Source organism: Ranitomeya imitator, chromosome 3 (genome assembly GCF_032444005.1).
Source record: "Ranitomeya imitator isolate aRanImi1 chromosome 3, aRanImi1.pri, whole genome shotgun sequence".
Lineage (NCBI taxonomy): Eukaryota > Metazoa > Chordata > Amphibia > Anura > Dendrobatidae > Ranitomeya > Ranitomeya imitator.
Window position 1 is genome coordinate 30405496 of NC_091284.1, and position 21709 is coordinate 30427204.

At 46.5% G+C, this 21709-nt stretch overlaps 1 protein-coding gene across 3 annotated transcripts in view; it reads left to right on the top strand.

The window, feature by feature from the left end:
• The first annotated feature begins 356 nt into the window (after positions 1-356).
• The window catches only part of C2CD2 (C2 calcium dependent domain containing 2), a 64105-nt gene continuing 42752 nt past the window's right edge, over positions 357-21709 (top strand). The window contains exons 1-3 of one of the 3 annotated variants that reach the window (XM_069760688.1): positions 357-465; positions 7295-8062; positions 21454-21552. In XM_069760688.1, coding sequence (XP_069616789.1) covers positions 7811-8062; positions 21454-21552 — 351 coding nt within the window. In that variant the 5' untranslated portion in view covers positions 357-465; positions 7295-7810. Of the gene's footprint in view, positions 466-7294; positions 8063-21453; positions 21553-21709 lie in introns of those variants that run through there. The other 2 variants (XM_069760690.1, XM_069760689.1) reach the window with 2 other exon arrangements.

Genomic DNA, 21709 nt, shown 5'->3' on the forward strand with positions numbered 1-21709 from the left:
TTTATGTCCCATTGCATCATGGGATTTGTAGTCCTCAGTTGGAATGGAGGGACATCTAATATGTACTGGATCAATGAGCACAGACACCAGTCAGACCAGGGGGTAAATAAAACAAGGAAAAAGCTCTGGAAAGCAAAGAGTAAAAGGGCATCTCTAATGGGGAGGGCAGCACATTGGTTAGGGTTAACACTATAATTTCCAGACTGCAAGGCGTAGAAGGTGCCACTCTGTGGCAGAGGCAGTGCAGGAGCTATAGGGTTAAGCGTGCAGCCAATCCCCTGCAGCCTCCTCCAGTCACACTCACTGCAGGCATTATGGGAGGCCCTCATTATGCAAATGTGAGAACCCTGGCCACGCCTCCTGGTGTTGGGCTTTTTCCTCTGGCCAGCAGCAGCAGCAGCCGGGTGCTGGGCTCCTGCAGTGTGGGATCACAAGGCCTGGGGGTCTGCTGAGTCACATGAACAGGTAGGAAGGGGTCGGGTGCTCTGGCACAAGACGGGGTGCCATAGCCGTGCCCTTGAGTAGACCGGATAAGTAGGACAGAGTCCCATTCGTGGGCACGGAAGCGGAGAGCGGTCCAGACAGCGTGATGGTGATCGTCACCGGGGTGGGCTGAGCGGTACCAGGCTGAGCGCAGCGGACAGGACTGGGCGACAATTCAGCCACTTTGGCGCACTTTTTTTTTCGTGACCCATATAGAAGTCAGCGGAGATGGCGACGTCTAATAGTTGCATTGCGCTGGCACACGAGGGGTTATCTGCAGGCTGGAACCTGACTCTATTCACACTATGTGGATGTGACTTCTCGCTGCTGCAGCTTTGTAACAATGAGACTTCAGTTCCTGTTTGTTTCACCAGGAAGTAAGAAAAGCTCCCAGGGCTCCACAATGGTGACATCTCCCCCTCCTCCTCCTCCTCCTCCTCCTCCTCTTCTCCTGCTTTTGTTGGACGACCCTTTTCACTTTCTTTTGAACTTTACAAACTACAAGACTTTTTACCTTGAACAAGCCAGATGTTTTCCTCTGTGACCTAATTGTTACAATTTCTCTAATTTCTGTCCCTGGGAAAGTTGGGTGATGTCCAATATGACCACCACGACCACGATAGACGGGGCCGTCGTTAGATTTTATTTACCAGATTTGTTCTATATCTTTGGGTTAAAATCTGGGTGACAACTTCCAGTGGAGTATTGGTGGCCATATTGGTTGTCACCCAACTTTCCCGGAAACAGAACTAAAAACAACTTATTGACTCTGCAGAAGACAATGACTTATTGACTTGGATATGTTGGGACCCTCCCACAAGACCTGCGGTGTACCGGGAACACCCCACAAAACCTGCCGTATACCGGGAACACCCCACAAGACCCGCCGTATACCGGGAACACCCCACAAGACCCGCCGTATACCGGGAACACCCCACAAGACCTGCCGTATATCGGGAACACCCCACAAGACCTGCCGTATACCGGGAACACCCCACAAAACCTGCCGTATACCGGGAACACCCCACAAGACCCGCCGTATACCGGGAACACCCCACAAGACCCGCCGTATACCGGGAACACCCCACAAGACCTGCCGTATATCGGGAACACCCCACAAGACCTGCCGTATACCGGGAACACCCCACAAGACCTGCCGTATACTGGGAACACCCCACAAGACCCGCCGTATACCGGGAACACCCCACAAGACCTGCCGTATACCGGGAACACCCCACAAGACCTGCCGTATATCGGGAACACCCCACAAGACCTGCCGTATATCGGGAACACCCCACAAGACCTGCCGTATATCGGGAACACCCCACAAGACCTGCCGTATACCGGGAACACCCCACAAGACCTGCCGTATACCGGGAACACCCCACAAGACCTGCCGTATACCGGGAACACCCCACAAGACCTGCCGTATACCGGGAACACCCCACAAGACCCGCCGTATACCGGGAACACCCCACAAGACCCGCCGTATACCGGGAACACCCCACAAGACCCGCCGTATACCAGGAACACTCCACAGGACCTGCCGTATATCGGGAACACCCCACAAGACCTGCCGTATACCGGGAACACCCCACAAGACCTGCCGTATATCGGGAACACCCCACAAGACCTGCCGTATACCGGGAACACCCCACAAGACCGGCCGTATACCGGGAACACCCCACAAGACCCGCCGTATACCGGGAACACCCCACAAGACCTGCCGTATACCGGGAACACCCCACAAGACCCGCCGTATACCAGGAACACCCCACAAGACCCGCCGTATATCGAGAACACCCCACAAGACCCGCCGTATACCAGGAACACCCCACAAGACCTGCCGTATACCGGGAACACTCCACAAGACCTGCCGTATACCGGGAACACTCCACAAGACCTGCCATATACCGGGAACACCGCACAGGACCTGCCGTATACCGGGAACAGCCCACAAGACCTGCCGTATACCGGGAACACCCCACAAGACCTGCCGTATACCGGGAACACCCCACAAGACCTGCCGTATACTGGGAACAGCCCACAGGACCTGCCGTATACCGGGAACACTCCACAGGACCTGCCGTATACAGGGAACACCCCACAAGACCTGCCGTATACTGGGAACACCCCACAAGACCTGCCGTATACCGGGAACACTCCACAGGACCTGCCGTATACAGGGAACACCCCACAAGACCTGCCGTATACCGGGAACAGCCCACAAGACCTGCCGTATACCGGGAACACCCCACAAGACCTGCCGTATACCGGGAACACCCCACAGGACCTGCCGTATACTGGGAACACCCCACAGGACCTGCCGTATACAGGGAACACCCCACAAGACCTGCCGTATACTGGGAACACCCCACAAGACCTGCCGTATACCGGGAACAGCCCACAAGACCTGCCGTATACTGGGAACACCCCACAGGACCTGCCGTATACTGGGAACACCCCACAGGACCTGCCGTATACTGGGAACACCCCACAGGACCTCCCGTATATAATCAGTGCTATTCGCTTCATCTGTTAGTGACTGACCCGTCTTTACTTCTTCAGTGATGACCCCCAAGATCAGCTCCCGGGGACCTACATTTTAGGGCACCCTTATCTGCATCAGCTGATTCTTTTTTTTCCTATGTATACTTTTTAATGCGTTTTACGAGGTGGAGTCCTCCTATAATTCCCCCTTTTCGGGCTGCTCCGTGGTATATGCCGCTATCTCGTGCTGGTTGCACTTTTATTGATGTCTATTACCGCTTAATTCTGGTGCCTGGAAGCTCTTGTCCTCGTTTCACTGCCTGATCCTATAGAGGATGCAGATAATTTAGGGCTGACAGCTATGTAATTTTCATCAGCCTGGTAATGAATAGGTGCAGGTCGCAGGGCGTTCCTTCATACTGTGCGCCCGGCCTTCCCCAATAATGGTTTCTCCCCTCCCTACGTATTGTCTTAGTAGTTCGCCACCTCTTTATATCTTATCTATTCACCTTTGAGCACACTGATGGGAGTAGTCACGTCAGGATGAGATATCGACGCTTGTTCATATTAACCAATGCCTGAGATATGGGCGCACTTGATCGACCCGCGTTCCGATCCCAAGTTTTACTCTAGGGGTGACTTTAGATGAAAGGTGGTCAAACCTGTCAATATGTAGTGTGTATATGTTGTGTGATGGTGTCCTGGCTCCCCCAGGATAGTAGATGCCAAATATATGAAGGATCGGGCATGTTGCATTTCGACATGTCTGATCATTTTGTTTTAAAAGGGTTCTCTGAGTCTAAAGCAAACCATACATTACCGTTCAGCCGGACCTAAGGATAGATCATCAATGTATAACTCCTTCCAATTGTTCACTAGATCAGAAGTTTCTTTCTTTTAGGCTGTTTTACAGGATCGCTACTTGTGGCCCCCAATTCTGCTGCTAAGATGAGGGTCCACCCAACATAGGGGGAGGTTGCAGTTTGTTTGCCCCTCCACGAATCTTGGACCAATTCCCCATCTTTTTGGTTGCTGTGCAGCTCCTCGGGGGTGGGGAGTTCCGCCCAGGTCATTGTCAGCCAATAGTTAAAGAGAAGGTACCAGTCTCCTCCCCCAAGGGGAGGGGATATAATTTTAAGATATTATTAAGACTGAGGTTAAAAGAAAGTGATGAGTCTGGCAGATCCTATGTGAGAGTTCAATCTCAAAGCATGATAGAGATCAGTCAATATCTCTTTATTAATTTCCAAATGTTTACCAAGGAAATTAGTAAATTATTGCATGAAAAAAGCACCAGGAAAGCAAAGTTACCTCTGTTAATAAATAGTTTGGTAATTATGTTTTTTTTTTTTTAGATAGCTGGGTGCCATTAAAAGTCACCTGGGGATTTTTGCTCACTCTTCTTAGTGTTTTAGTGCTGTTTTTTTCCCCCCCCCACAGAAACAGTGCCACACTTGTCAACAGGTTTTGTCTTGTATTGCAGCTCATCTCCATTGAAGTGAATGGGACTAAGCTGTTATACCGCTTGTGGATAGCTAAGGTTTCTATTCATGGAATTAGGTACAACCCCTTTAAGGGTGGATGACTAATATGTTATTTCTATACCTGATGTAAATGCCGATGTTCTCCTGAATCCGGCGTTGTTTTTCTTTTGTTCCTGCGCCTTTCCGTTCCTGAGATATGACCCCGTTTTCTCTGGGCGCGGTCACCAGATCTCTGTGGGGCGTGTTCTTGGTCACCACTCCCAGTTAGGCCGCAAGACTTAATTTACATACAAGGAAGAGGGAGTCGTATCTCAGTAACAGAGAGGCACAGGAATGAAATAAAAGCTACGCCGTATTCAGGAGAACAGCAGCTTTTACACCAGGCAAAAAAAAATACATATTTATGGCAAGTGACAAGTCCCCTTTAAGTGTGTCTTAAAGGGCCAGTGTACTCAAAATTGAATGGTAAATAAACTTAATCTGTTTATTTGCTGTGTCTGCCTTTATACATTGAATGAAGCCGCACCTTGCCGGTAGTATAAACACTAGTCTGCTATTTCTTTACCACACTTGTGTGTACAACATTGGGGCGTAGCTGCCAGAGAAGGACAGGAAATCACTATTTACACTACCTGCCCTGTGTAGGTGTGTAAGAACCCTGACAGAATGGCTCTTAAAGGGATCATGCACATTTTTTTTTCTTTCTAAAAATATACGTGCTTCCTATAAAAAAAAAAAAAAAAAAAAAGTAAGCAAGTATTGGCGAAATACAAAAAAGAAATAAATAAGTGACCCCCTTTGAGTTAAAACAAAGACCGACCTAGGTGAGCGCACAGTGGAGTTTACGGGGTTGTCATGGAAACTCGATGCACAAAACGTACACTATAGATAAGTGTCTCCCTATAAATAGAGCGCAAACAAAACGCTCGGCGTATCGTGTCGGGAAAGGAAGGTGGAAGGCGAGATTCTATTCACATCCGAAAATGAAATAATCAATTCTCCACTAATAACATAGAGAATTGCCTAAATAACAATTCCCCAATTATTACTTGTCACCAGTGTATCCCAATCATTGGGCAACGAAGCAGCTCCCAGTAACAGTGCAGGCTGTAATAGCAGCCTACGTTCTGCTGACAGATTGACAGGACAGGAATGCTATGCAATCCTCAAATAGGTCCACCTAAAAGGGCCCCTGATACGCCAGACATGCCTCCTGACCTGTGAGCAGCATGATATAAAGGAGGCGCAGGAGCTGAGCAGATTCTTATATAGATTTCTGCAAAGAGATCATTGTCCCTTTAAATGTTCTAGAGTCCAGTGGGCGGTTCTAATTAGTCATAGACATATTAATTTGTAGGAAAAGAAGATTTTACCCCATTTCTAGGCTTAGGAGTGCAGTGGGCGGTCATATTCAGTATTTAATATATAGATTTATGGGAAAATATTTCTGCCCTTTCTATGCTCAGGAGTCCAGTGGGCAGTCTTACTCAGTAATATATAGATTTATAGGAAGATATTACTGCTCTTTCTATAGTCAGAAGTCCAGTGGGCGGTCCTACTCAGTAATATATAGATTTATAGGAAGATATTTCTGCTCTTTCTATAGTCAGAAGTCCAGTGGGCGGTCCTACTCAGTGATCTATAGATTTGTGAGAATAGATTTCTGCTCTTTCAATGGTCAGGAGTCCAGTGGGCGGTCCTACTCAGTAATATAGATTTGTGAGAATAGATTTCTGCTCTTTCAATGGTCAGGAGTCCAGTGGGCGGTCATACTCAGTGATATATAGGTTTGTGGAAAAAGATTTCTGCCCCTTCTTTGCTCAGGTGTCCAGTGGGCGGTCCTACTCAATTATATATAGATTTGTAAGAATATATTTCTGCTCTTTCTAAGCTCAGGAGTCCAGTGGGCGGTCCTACTCAGTAACATAGATTTGTGAGAATAGATTTCTGCTCTTCCTATGCTCAGGAGTCCAGTGGGCGGTCCTACTCAGTGATCTATAGAATTGTGAGAATAGATTTCTGCTCTTTCTATGTTCTGGAGTCCAGTGGGCGGTCCTACTCAGTGATCTATAGATTTGTGAGAATAGATTTCTGCTCTGTGATCAGGAGTCCAGTGGGCGGTCCTATTCTGATATATAAATTTGTGAGAATAGATTTCTGCTCTTTCTATGCTCAGGAGTCCAGAGGGCGGTCCTACTCAGTAATATATAGATTTATGGGAAGAGATTTCTGCTATTTCTATGCTTGGGAGTCCAGTGGGCGGTCCTACTCAGTGATTATAGGAAAGCACCACTGCTCTTTCTATGCTTAAGAGACAATTCAGCAACTAATGTATACATTTGTGGGAAAAGGCAATTATCCTTTCTGTGCTCAGGAGTCCAGTGGGCGGTCCTACTCATTAACAACTATCTCTATTATCATAAATCTGTCTCAACTCAACAACCATCTCTTATCAAGTAGGACCGCCCACTGGACTCCTAAGCAAGGGAAAGGAGCAGTGTTCTTTTCTATCAAGTCTATATATAAATCACTGAGTAGGACCGCCCACTTGACTCCCAAGCATAGAAAGGGCACTGTTGTTTTTTTTTTTTAGGTTGTAACGTGGATCCATTGAAGCCAATTGGGGCTGAGCTGCAATACCACACACAACCTGTAGACAGGTGTGGCGCTGTCCTCGGTGGAAAGCGGCCATGTTTGCCTAATCTTTGACAACCCGGGCGTGGGTACAAGGCCTGTTTTGGTTCTGAGCCGTCGGGGCGCGTGCTTCGGGATCTCAGCTGACGGGATGTTTTCTGTTTATTGAAGGTTGACTAACGATGTGATCTCTTCCCCCCTAGACACTTCTTCTGGGCGACGCTTTAACGATGAAAGTCCCAAGCTGCCGTCTTCAGAGGAATTAGAGGGGAACTCCACTCTTCCTGGAAGGAGCCAACTTTCCCGGATCCATCCGCCAGTACCGAGGGGAGAGGAGAATGGGCCCGTTTGTTCTTGACGTCTACCCTCAGGAGGAGACCACGTTCCACCAACAGGTCTGAGGCCAGGGAAATTTTTCGTTGGGTCTATGCCAGCGCTCGTCTTGCCACCTCCGCTTTCTGGGACCAGGGATGCTGGGAACAATTCCAGTCCATTCTACTCTTGTTCCGACTCATTCCGCTGGGGAATTCCAGTTTTTCTTCACCTCGGAGTCTTACAGTTGAGGTGAAGCCATCTTCTGTCCTCCGGTCCCCCCGTCGATGAACATGGAACACGTCCCCCCACTTTCCGTTTTACTATTTTTGACCCTTACAGGGGAACCGGAAGCCTCTTAGGAATTCCAATATATCATTTCATGAATCTTGGAGTCTCTTGGAGCCATGTCTTGGTTTGGAGAGTTTCAGTGGTTATGCCTGGTGACCCTTTTTTTTGCCTCCTTGGTGACCATCGCGGTATATCTCGTCCAGTACGTCCTGAACGGTCGGTGGAGACGTAAGACGAAGACGTCGTATTCCGGTGCGCGGAGCGAGGCCGACTCTCTACTGTCCTGGATTTTATCATTGAATAGCTGGAGGAGTCAATGGCTGAAGGCTTGGATAGCTGCCCTCAACGAGGAGGCCGGGAAAAGAGGGGTAGGTGTCTCTGTAGGACATGAAAATTAAGCTGAGCACTCAATGTCAGGCGGCAGCAGTAAAGCCAATACAATTATGTAGGTGCAGCAAAAAATGCTAAATCTTACAAGTAAAATATTAAATTGCTTGTCTTGTAAGACATTACCATGGATATGGGGTATGCAAGAGTGTATTATAGTGGGGGGGGGGGGCAGAGGTACTAGGTCTATATGCCCTGTTGACCCTCAAGAAGACCCCACACTTATAAATGGCACAAGGAAGGTGTTTTAGGTCTATTATGATCCAGAAGCCTCAATTACTCACCCTCCATTGGGGTTAAGAGGTTGGAAAGACTTGGATTCCGCAGTTTGGGCGAGGGGCGTGGGGCTGGGGGGGGGGGGGTGATAAATTTGGAGTGATCTTATTGTGATGTATAAAAATTATACAGAGAACTGAAACATGATCTATTAATTTGAAGAACTTTACTAAGGAACTTGATTCCATCCGAAGTGCAGGGAAGGGTTCTTTACAGTAAGAGGAGTTGGTGTTTGCTAGAAGTGGCAGATATAACTGATGCATTGTAACAGAGGAGCAGACATTTATGTTTTTGTTAGTTTTTTATGTGTCTTGAAGGGTTATGCCCATCTCGGACATTTAGGAAAAATATAAAAAGACATATAAACAGACTTGTAGACAGATATATACACACACATGTAGACAGATACACACACACACACACACACACACACACACACACGTAGACAGACATATAAACAGACATAGAAAGATGCATAAACAGACATGTAGACAGATATATATATATATATAGACATGTAGACAGACACGTAGAAATATATACAGTGGGGCAAAAAAGTATTTAGTCAGTCAGCAATAGTGCAAGTTCCAGCACTTAAAAAGATGAGAGGCGTCTGTAATTTACATCATAGGTAGACCTCAACTATGGGAGACAAACTGAGAAAAAAAAATCCAGAAAATCACATTGTCTGTTTTTTTAACATTTTATTTGCATATTATGGTGGAAAATAAGTATTTGGTCAGAAACAAACAATCAAGATTTCTGGCTCTCACAGACCTGTAACTTCTTCTTTAAGAGTCTCCTCTTTCCTCCACTCATTACCTGTAGTAATGGCACCTGTTTAAACTTGTTATCAGTATAAAAAGACACCTGTGCACACCCTCAAACAGTCTGACTCCAAACTCCACTATGATGAAGACCAAAGAGCTGTCAAAGGACACCAGAAACAAAATTGTAGCCCTGCACCAGGCTGGGAAAACTGAATCTGCAATAGCCAACCAGCTTGGAGTGAAGAAATCAACAGTGGGAGCAATAATTAGAAAATGGAAGACATACAAGACCACTGATAATTTCCCTCGATGTGGGGCTCCACGCAAAATCCCACCCCATGGGGTCAGAATGATCACAAGAACGGTGAGCAAAAATCCCAGAACCACGCGGGGGGACCTAGTGAATGAACTGCAGAGAGCTGGGACCAATGTAACAAGGCCTACCATAAGTAACACACTACGCCACCATGGACTCAGATCCTGCAGTGCCAGACGTGTCCCACTGCTTAAGCCAGTACATGTCCGGGCCCGTCTGAAGTTTGCTAGAGAGCATTTGGATGATCCAGAGGAGTTTTGGGAGAATGTCCTATGGTCTGATGAAACCAAACTGGAACTGTTTGGTAGAAACACAACTTGTCGTGTTTGGAGGAAAAAGAATACTGAGTTGCATCCATCAAACACCATACCTACTGTAAAGCATGGTGGTGGAAACATCATGCTTTGGGGCTGTTTCTCTGCAAAGGGGCCAGGACGACTGATCTGGGTACATGAAAGAATGAATGGGGCCATGTATCGTGAGATTTTGAGTGCAAACCTCCTTCCATCAGCAAGGGCATTGAAGATGAAACGTGGCTGGGTCTTTCAACATGACAATGATCCAAAGCCCACCGCCAGGGCAACGAAGGAGTGGCTTCGTAAGAAGCATTTCAAGGTCCTGGAGTGGCCTAGCCAGTCTCCAGATCTCAACCCTATAGAAAACCTTTGGAGGGAGTTGAAAGTCCGTGTTGCCAAGCGAAAAGCCAAAAACATCACTGCTCTAGAGGAGATCTGCATGGAGGAATGGGCCAACATACCAACAACAGTGTGTGGCAACCTTGTGAAGACTTACAGAAAACGTTTGACCTCTGTCATTGCCAACAAAGGATATATTACAAAGTATTGAGATGAAATTTTGTTTCTGACCAAATACTTATTTTCCACCATAATATGCAAATAAAATGTTAAAAAAACAGACAATGTGATTTTCTGGATTTTTTTTTCTCAGTTTGTCTCCCATAGTTGAGGTCTACCTATGATGGAAATTACAGACGCCTCTCATCTTTTTAAGTGGTGGAACTTGCACTATTGCTGACTGACTAAATACTTTTTTGCCCCACTGTATATATACAGACATGTAGACAGATATGTGCAAAGACATGTAGACAGACATACAAGCAGACATAGACATGTAGACAGACACGTAGACAGATATATATATATATATACAGACATGTAGACAGATATGTACAAAGACTTGTAAACAGACATATAAGCAGACATATCAAAAGCCAGATATAAAGACAGACAGACAAATAAACAGACATATAGACAAACATATAAATAGACAGTAGGACATATACATATAATTGCACAACCACCGGGCATATTATAAAACTGCACCCTGTGGAGCTTGTTGGACAGATTTTTTATGATTAAATAAATGAAAAGAGCATAGTGGAGTCCCTCCATTTTTTGATAACCAGCAAAGGCAAAGCAGACAGCTGCAGGCTTATACTGTATTATTAGGCTGGCCAAGATCCATGGTTATTGCGCCCTTCCCAACATAAAAGGTGCCATCACTCATTGCTATCCAAAAACGCATCGAAAACACAGCAAAAACGCATCAAAAATCGGTAAAAATGCACCAAAAACGTTCATTTTTGCAGCTGAATTTTTATCTGTCAAGAGATGCAAAAATTGTTCAGAAATGTCTGCATCCAAACACTGAACATGTGCGCAGACCCTTATTGGTTGTCAGGAACATATACAAGGCTTTTTTCTTTTATTTTAAGGTCATTTTAGGTTGAAATACCCCTTAAAATGGCACAGCGCAGACTCCCATAACACGTACTGCGGCCTCCGCTCCGCCGCCCCCGCCGTCTGGGGAGTCCATTATAATGACAGATCGCAGGACGGATTGCCGCTGCCTCTTTTATGGGGCTTTTATTTAACAGCAGAGATTGAGTGTCAGATTAAATTTAAAGGACGTGGAGATCCGGCCTGATTTATGGCTGGCATTTTTTTTTTCTTCATCTGCCGTGTGATCATTCGCACATGATTGTATAGAGATCTTATTGCCTGCAGCCCGACAGACCGGGGCGGGGGAAGAAGGGCAGCGATTGATCTGCTGTCACCTAAATCGAATATTTAAAAGAGAGAAAGCGGAATTAAAACGAGAGCGAGCAAGAAAAAAAAATCAATGGCGGAGAGGTTTATTTTTCTCTATGGACTCTAAGGTCGTCTTGGCTTTGGTATCGTGTATTGAGAAGCAAAGCTTTATCATCCCGCAGCTGTTCATTCCAGCGTTGGGTCTACACAGCTGCCTGTCATGGCTGGAGATTTGACTCCATCTTCCCACCATAGGATCAGCTATTAATGTCTGATCCAGTGAGGACCACTGTGATTCCTAGCACCTGGGACCCCAGCATTGGGCACACTTAAGGGGATGGATCTTATTTATTTTGTATGTATAAATCTGATGCAGTGAGCTCCCTCTAGTGGTGGCTGTATAATCTATATATAGTGAGCTCCTCCTAGTGGTGGCTGTATAAATCTGTATGTAGTGAGCTCCCTCTAGTGGTGGCTGTATAAATCTGTATTTAGTGAGCTCCCCCTAGTGGTGGCTGTATAAATCTGTATTTAGTGAGCTCCTTCTAGTGGTGGCTGTATAAATCTGTATTTAGTGAGCTCCCCCTAGTGGTGGCTGTATAAATCTGTATTTAGTGAGCTCCCCCTAGTGGTGGCTGTATAAATCTGTATTTAGTGAGCTCCTTCTAGTGGTGGCTGTATAATCTATATATAGTGAGCTCCTCCTAGTGGTGGCTGTATAAATCTGATGCAGTGAGCTCCCTCTAGTGGTGGCTGTATAATCTATATATAGTGAGCTCCCCCTAGTGGTGGCTGTATAAATCTGTATGCAGTGAACTCTTTTATTATAAAAATACAAAACTTACAATCAATAAATAGCAAAAATCAAAACCCCAGCAAAAGCAACTGTACGAGTCCAACATTACCCCCCCCAGTCCAAAGCAAAGTCCGAGTCCAGCATAACTGCCCCCAGTCAAAGCAACCCCGCAAAAGAAAACAAACTGCCTTCTTCTTTCTCAGAGAAGCTTCCTCCATCTTTCTTTCTTATGTTGTTTTCTGTCCTTTACTTGTCTTTTCACTTTGATTCTCCAGATCTCCTCCTCCCCAGGTTACATCACCCAAGGAGAGAAGAAACATTTTATTAATACACGTACATACACACTTCATACCAAACCTGACAAAGAAAACTCTGGTCCATCGCCCAAAAAGAAACACTATAGCCACCTGGCTTAAACACATCTATCTAAATCACAATTTTTTTTTTCTTTTTCTATTTAATTTATTTTATTATTTCATTTTTTTTTATTTTTTAGTTTTTTATTTTTTTTCACAGCAAATACAACCTACCACGAAGCCCCTCCCTCCACACAATACAAAAATAATCTCACCGAGGAACTCATAACCTCTTGCTTACAAGACAGGTGTATTAACCCTGTAAGCCACAGGATCATCACCTTACAATATAATATAACTAGCTATTGAACCCGTTCTACGCCCGGGTGGCGAGCATTTATATTGGTATATGGTCTCCATCCTGGTATGTGCTGCTCCATCCTGCGTCCCCATCCTGTCATGTGCTGCTCCATCCTGCGTCCCCATCCTGTCATGTGCTGCTCCATCCTGCATCCCCATCCTGACATGTGCTGCTCCATCCTGCGTCCCCATCCTGTCATGTGCTGCTCCCATCCTGCGCCCCCATCCTGTCATGTGCTGCTCCATCCTGCATCCCCATCCTGACATGTGCTGCTCCATCCTGCGTCCCCATCCTGTCATGTGCTGCTCCATCCTGCGCCCCCATTCTGTCATGTGCTGCTCCATCCTGCGCCCCCATTCTGTCATGTGCTGCTCCATCCTGCATCCCCATCCTGTCATGTGCTGCTCCCATCCTGCGCCCCCGTTCTGTCATGTGCTGCTCCCATCCTGCGCCCCCGTTCTGTCATGTGCTGCTCCCATCCTGGGCCTCCATTCTGTCATTTGCTGCTCCCATCCTGTCATGTGCTGCTCCCATCCTGCGCCCCCGTTCTGTCATGTGCTGCTCCCATCCTGCGCCCCCGTTCTGTCATGTGCTGCTCCCATCCTGCGCCTCCATTCTGTCATTTGCTGCTCCCATCCTGTCATGTGCTGCTCCCATCCTGCGCCCCCGTTCTGTCATGTGCTGCTCCCATCCTGCACCCCCGTTCTGTCATGTGCTGCTCCCATCCTGCGCCCATTCTGTCATGTGCTGCTGCCATCCTGCGCCCGTTCTGTCATGTGCTGCTCCCATCCTGCACCCGTTCTGTCATGTGCTGCTCCCATCCTGCGCCCCCGTTCTGTCATGTGCTGCTCCCATCCTGCGCCCGTTCTGTCATGTGCTGCTGCCATCCTGCGCCCCCGTTCTGTCATGTGCTGCTCCCATCCTGCACCCCCGTTCTGTCATGTGCTGCTGCCATCCTGCGCCCGTTCTGTCATGTGCTGCTCCCATCCTGCACCCGTTCTGTCATGTGCTGCTCCCATCCTGCGCCCCCGTTCTGTCATGTGCTGCTCCCATCCTGCGCCCGTTCTGTCATGTGCTGCTGCCATCCTGCGCCCGTTCTGTCATGTGCTGCTCCCATCCTGCGCCCGTTCTGTCATGTGCTGCTGCCATCCTGCGCCCGTTCTGTCATGTGCTGCTGCCATCCTGCGCCCGTTCTGTCATGTGCTGCTCCCATCCTGCGCCCGTTCTGTCATGTGCTGCTGCCATCCTGCGCCCGTTCTGTCATGTGCTGCTGCCATCCTGCGCCCGTTCTGTCATGTGCTGCTGCCATCCTGCGCCCGTTCTGTCATGTGCTGCTGCCATCCTGCGCCCGTTCTGTCATGTGCTGCTGCCATCCTGGGCCCGTTCTGTCATGTGCTGCTCCCATTCTGCGCCCGTTCTGTCATGTGCTGCTGCCATCCTGCGCCTGTTCTGTCATGTGCTGCTCCCATCCTGCGCCCGTTCTGTCATGTGCTGCTCCCATCCTGCGCCCGTTCTGTCATGTGCTGCTGCCATCCTGCGCCCGTTCTGTCATGTGCTGCTCCCATCCTGCGCCCGTTCTGTCATGTGCTGCTGCCATCCTGCGCCTGTTCTGTCATGTGCTGCTGCCATCCTGCGCCCGTTCTGTCATGTGCTGCTGCCATCCTGCGCCCGTTCTGTCATGTGCTGCTGCCATCCTGCGCCCGTTCTGTCATGTGCTGCTGCCATCCTGGGCCCGTTCTGTCATGTGCTGCTGCCATCCTGCACCCGTTCTGTCATGTACTGCTGCCATCCTGCGCCCGTTCTGTCATGTGCTGCTGCCATCCTGCCCCCGTTCTGTCATGTGCTGCTCCCATCCTGCGCCACCATTGTATGATATGCCGCCCATAAGACGCTCCAGTGTGTATGCCCCCGTATGCTGCTGCCATATAAAAAAAAAAAAATACCATACTCACCTATCGTCCGGCTCCACTGCAGGTGTGTCTTCAAGAAAATGGCGCCGGAAAGCGCGGACTGCGCAGGCGCCGATTCCGGCAGCAGGAATCGGCGCCTGCGCAGTCCGCGCTTTCCGGCGCCATTTTCTTGAAGACACACCTGCAGTGGAGCCGGAGTGTGTCTTCAAGAAAATGACACCGGAAAGCGCGGACTGCGCAGGCGCCGATTCCGGCAGCAGGAATCGGCGCCTGCGCAGTCCGCGCTTTCCGGCGCCATTTTCTTGAAGACACACTCCGGCTCCTCTGCCTGTGACTGGTAAGTCAGAGGGCGGCGCCGGCGCGCATTAAGCGCGTCATCGCGCCCTCTGAACTGTCACAGCAGAGGAGCCGGGAGACGGAGACGCACGCAGCGCTGGAACGGGGAAAGGTGAATATACTTACCCTCCTGGCGGTCCCTGACTCTCCGGTGGAGATCGCGGTATGCGTTCAGTGTTCACGCATACCGTGATCTCCTGGGAGCGTCACTCTGTGGGGGCCAGACTGCGCCGGCGCTTGCGCCTGCGCAGTCTATAAAGGCTTCGGACAGAGTGACGCTCCCAGCGTTATATTATAGATGCTACATAACTCTCTATATTACAACACTTACCCAGAGCCAGGATTGGTGCCTGTAAGCCCTATATCAGTAATTCACTTCGGCAAAAGAAAAATCTGATAGTGAAAAGCCCCAGCCCGTCACCGGGAAACCGGAGATGACAGGCTTCTACCCTAGCAATCCTTACTCTACCAGCCGTCCCTACCTGTCTAGACATCTGCCCCTATTTATCTACCTACCTTTCCCTGTCTCTCCCTGCCTGACCCTACTACCCTACCTAACTCACCGCGTGCCTACCTAACTGTCCCTGGGCTGTCCCTGTCCTGTCCCTAACTATCTACCTGTCCCTACTGAGGCTATCTACCTGTCCCTATGATTTACCTGCTTATCTAAGCCCTAGGTACATTAAATGAGAACCCTCTCCAGAGAAGAGAGGCCCTCGCTGCACCTAGCCTGTCATACTCCAGAGAGCGCACCTTCACCAGGCCACCCAGAATGTTCCTAACAACCTCGTCCCGGGGGAGGATTTTCTGCTGAGTTGACACTAAGCACCGTGCGTTCCACGTGTAAAACCTGACGACTAAACTGACTAGAAATAAAGTGCCCCGATCTCGGCCACCCAGGGATCCGAATGCCCCATACGCCCTACAGTATAATGGGCAACACATAGTGCTCCATACAGTATACTGACCCCACATAGTGCTCCATACAATATAATGGCCCCACATAGTCTCCATACAGTATAATGGGCTCCATATAGTGCTCCATACAGTATAATGGCCCCACATAGTGCTCCATACAATATAATGGCCCCACATAGTCTCCATACAGTATAATGACCCCACATAGTCTCCATACAGTATAATGGGCTCCATATAGTGCTCCATACAGTATAATGGCCCCACATAGTGCTCCATACAGTATTATAGACCCCACATAGTGCTCCATACAGTATAATGGCCCCACATAGTCTCCATACAGTATAATGGCCCCACATAGTGCTCCATACAGTATAATGACCCCACATAGTGCTCCATACAGTATACTGACCCCACATAGCCCTCCATACAGTATAATGACCCCACATAGTGCTTCATACAGTATACTGACCCCACATAGTCTCCATACAGTATAATGACCCCACATAGTCTCCATACAGTATAATGACCCCACATAGTGCTCCATACAGTATAACGGCCCACATAGTGCTCCATACAGTATTATAGACCCCACATAGTGCTCCATACAGTATAATGACCCCATATAGTGCTCCATACAGTATAATGACCCCACATAGTGTTCCTTACAGTATAATAGGCCACATATAAAAATAAATTCTCACCTCTGCCCATTTTCCCGCTGCTCCGGTCTCTTCACGGTGTCTTCAGATCCTCTGCACACCTCCGGTGTAGCCAGCACGTTGTGATAGCGTCATCGTGCCCGCTGCACTGAGATGTGACACCGCAGAGGGGGAATGATGGAAGAGGGAATATCAGGTGTCGCTCCCTCCTCCATCATTGAACTGTACAGGTATCTAGGATGCCGACATGGCTGACAGTGGGATGCTGGGCGGGGGAGTCTCCGGGCTCACGGGCCACATATACTACTCACCCTGCGGCCCGAGTATGACATATGTGCTGCAGACCTTTCATATATCCAGCGCATTACAAATTCTCCCATTAAATTGCCCCCTAGACCGCCAGAGAGATTAGATTTTAACCCCTTCATGATGCAAGACAAGCCGGCTCAATATATTAAATATTAACCCATTTACCATCTTAGATCACCAGAGATATAAGGTATTAACCATTTCACCACGCAACAAAATAAATTTAACCCTTTCACCACGCTAGACCTCCATTAATAATTCCGTATTAACTCCTACACAACTCTTGCTGACCAGATATATTAGAAATTAGCCACTTCTTCATGCGACGGCTATCAGAAATTAGGTATTAACCTCTACACCACCCCAGACCTTCGGAAATATTAAAATATTAAAATTAACCCTTTTTCCACGCTAGACCACCCGAGATATTAGAAATGAACCCGTTCATCTCCCTGGCCCACCATTAATATTAGATTGTATTAATCCCATCATCATGCTAGACTTCCAGAGAGATTAACCCTTTCACCACCGCAGACTACCAGCGATATCAGGTATTAACCATTTCACCATCTTAGACCAACAGAGAGATGATATGAATTAACTCTTTCACCCCTACAAGCACTACAGAGTATTCGGGGGGGCATTATCAGAAATATTAATCCCCTCAAAGGAGAGAGAAATTAATATTTAGGATCTGATCATCGCCTTTTCTATATATACATCATCTGTGTATCTGGAAAACCCCTTTAATAATGATATCTGCGTGTAGGAGCAGCCTGATGGGAGTCCGTCCGTTCGGCCTCTGTTGAGGGTGTTAGTGACTCAGTTCCTGTCTCGCTAGTTAACGGCGGTGAATAGATGGAAACTCGGTGACATTTCTATAGATCTTGGCTGAGAATTTACCCCTGGTGGGCTTGTGGGGGTTTACTTTCAGGGGTGTGTGGGTGTTATATACTGCTGATATAGCAGAGCTGACATTGTCCTTAGGTACAAATTCATCATGATATCAATCTCTGGTGACAAAGCCTGTCATGGCGGGAGTGGAGGGGACAGTATGACGGCGTTCAAACACGATGGACAAGCTCTTTAAGGGCAGTAATGAAGGCCGAAGCCGAGAAGGGCCGTAGTGCAGATCTGACATCATTCAATGTGACAAATCTGAAATATTCCAATATATTCCACCGAGCCGTGCAAGGACGGAGCGTCTCCTCCATCAGCCTCATGTTCTGTATGTAATTAGGTCAGATATCTCCCTGGGCCTGTACCGCTCACACATGATACCAGCGCGGAGGATGTTCTGCAGACGTGGCTGCGCCAGATATTCCTCTCACATCAATAATGACATAATATTAAAACATATAAAAGTCCCTTCCGTTTACATTAAAAATCTGAAAACTGGGTTGTAATATGTTATTTCTAGGCCGAGATATGATCGAATGAACTTATAGGCCCAAAGCCTGAAACTGCACTACTGACAGAATCTGAAAACATCCTTTTTTTTTTTTTTTTTTTTAAATGGCCACATGCAGTGTTGTCATAGAGACCTTCCACAACAATACTACATCCTGCCTGTCTCGTATAGGGCCCAAAATAAACGTAACCCCCAAATTCAGCCCCTTCAAAACATCTGGGAACCCCCAGCACACCCAATTTTTAGAGGAGGATAGGGTAACCCTCGACCCTTGGGGTTCGGCCTTGACATAATCACAACTGTGTATGGACGCCATAACAACCTCCAATTCATCACCCTTTAGCTCGTCTCCCATAAATGCTAGGGACTACCCCTCAAAATGGCCACTCTGGGGTATGACTTAATCGCACCCATTTATGGACTGAACTGTCCCAGCATAATTGGGTCAGTCAGACATTGGTGTGTGAGGTGTTTTGGTTGCACAACAAGGTCTCCATGACAACCAAAATTCACAAAAGAATCTCACAGTACTGCAGCCTCAGGCTTCGGGCCTGTAACTTCGAGCGATCATATCGTGGCTTAGCTATAAGATATTAAAAAAACGTTTTTCATATTTTTCAACCCTAGAGACGTGTATTTTCCTCACAAGTCACGTGCGAGGTGAATAGATTGCGTTCAGGCGCTGAGCCCGCTTCATATATGGGCAGGTGCCAGCTATATTTGCACAGTCGGCATCTGCCTGTAAAAGCTGCGACCGAAGTTGAGCTCCCATTTCTGCTGTTTAACCATTTAAATGCTGTCAATTAATGACGGCGACATTTAAATGGGCTGCTTGCCATGGCGGCCGAAGGCCTGATAAAAGCCCCTATGGCTGCCATCTTCATCCTCCTGCGAAGCCTAGGCTTTGGCTGAGCTGCATAGGAGAACGCCAATTACACCATATACTACAATACTGAGGTATTTCAGTAGATAGTGCAAGCGATCAAACTATTGCAGGTTCAAGTTCCCTACGAGGACTAAAAATGTTAGTTAAAATTTGAAAAAAAAATAGTGTTTTAATAAATATATATAACAAATACATAAAAGTTGAAATCATCACCAAAATTAAAGAAAAAAAATGTATTTATTGAAAAAAAAATATAAGGAAATGAAAAAAAGTATTTATTAAAAAATAAGGTAATTTTTTAAAAAATACGGTACATGTCCCTAAAACTGCGATCTATAAAAAATATAAAATAATTTAAACCGTAAATTAATAAATTAAGCGCTAAAAAGAAAAATGCATTTAAACATCACAATTGTCTTTTTTAAGGACTAAAAGTTAAATTTAAAAAATAGTGTTTCAATGAATGAATAAATAATAAAACATATACATATATGTTCAAATCACGTTAAACGCTAAAAAGAAAAATGCATTGAAACATCACAATTGTCTTATTTTAAGGCCTAAAAATTTACCAAGTAAAAAAATAGTGTTTTAAGAAATAAATAAGAATCTTTATAAATATATATATATATATATATATATATATATATAGGTATTTGTTAAAAAATAAGGTCGTTTGAAAAAAAAAAAAGGTAATTAATATCGTTGTATCCCTAAAAGTGTGATCAATAAGAAATATAAAATAAATTAAACCATACGTTAGGTACATCAAAAGAAAAATACATTTCAGATTCCTCTCTTTTATTTGTAATTTGTCGCACCTTCCTGCCAAAAATGTGATGAAAATACATAGCACAAAATGGTACCAATAAAAGCCACGTCTATGTAAAAATAATAAAGTCACGGGTCTCATATAATGGCGACACAACCCGAATTTATTTACTTTATCATTTTACAAAATTGTGAAATTTTACGGAACTAATAAAATATATATATAAATCCTAATAAGTTTAGTGTCACCGTAATCGTACTGACCTGGAGAATCATGTTTTTGGGGCTTTTTTTTTTTTTTTTTTTACAGCGTTCTGAACACTGTAAATACAGGTCGCCATTTTACCGTATTTTACATTTTTGATGGAAAAATAAAAAACATAGTTAGGGCTCTTGGAAGCAGAGGGAGGTAAAAAAAAATGGCCCTGTCATAAGAGGGTTAATGTGCAGTACAAGGCCTTGCGTTGGCTGCTCAGACATGCTGGGAGTTGTAGTTTTACAATAGCTGGAGAGGTACAGAGCTCATATTCAGAACCAGGTGTCTGAATGGGCCCAAAGGACCCTCTAAAAAAGTGTTATAAAGGGCATATGGTAGATTTTGTATTGGGGGCCCGAAGCTTCAGGTTACGCCACTATATATTTCACCACTTGGCTTGTGCGGAGGAAAACTCCAAATATCCAGATGGTCACCTCCCCTAGAGGGTCATTTCTAAAGGGGCCGACTCTTCCTCCATTTCCCATATATTCGCATTATGCAAAGAGCAGAGGCATCGAGGGGTCCGAATCTGGGGTAAACCTGGTGCCCGGCTCTCATCTGGTTGTACCCTGTCTACACAATGCTCTGTGAGCTAAACACAGGCCAGGCAGGTTAGCTCACAGAGCATTGTCTAACCTGGATCAGTGCTAAATTGGTGCATGTTTCTGTAAATGGAATAGTTGTCATTCACTGACAGCAATCACATAGATTACAACGTTGATTTCAGGCACAAAGTATATTATGAAGTCGTTGAACTTTTCAGTGTGTAATCATGACGTTTTAGAAAACCTGAACAATCAGTGAATGGACACGGCTGCCGAGAACACCGAGATCACACGCAAGGTAACAGTGCGGCTTTCTATACATTACAGAAAGCATTGATGTGAGTGGGCGCTGTGTAATGCCTCGTCTCCCCTGTGGGGGCGCCGCTCCATCACAGATTACAGCTGATCAATGGGGGATCAGTGTACAAGGATCCTGGAGTGACAGTGCCATTGGTCAGGCAGGGTGGACATCCGGTGATGATTGTGTCATTTCCTCTCCCTGTAGGGATCCTTGCGTCTGGCATTCGAAGATGACAATGGACCGCGGCCTCTAGAATTGTCTGTGAAGCAGGTGGGGAGCGTCATGAAGTCATATAACGATAAGGTAAACCACTATTATATGGTCACTATGTGGCAGTATTATATGGGCCCTGTATAATTCCGTTATATGCTCACTATATGGCAGTATTATGTGGGCCCTGTATACTTCCGTTATGTGCTCACTATATAGCAGTATTATATGGGCCCTGTATACTTCTGCT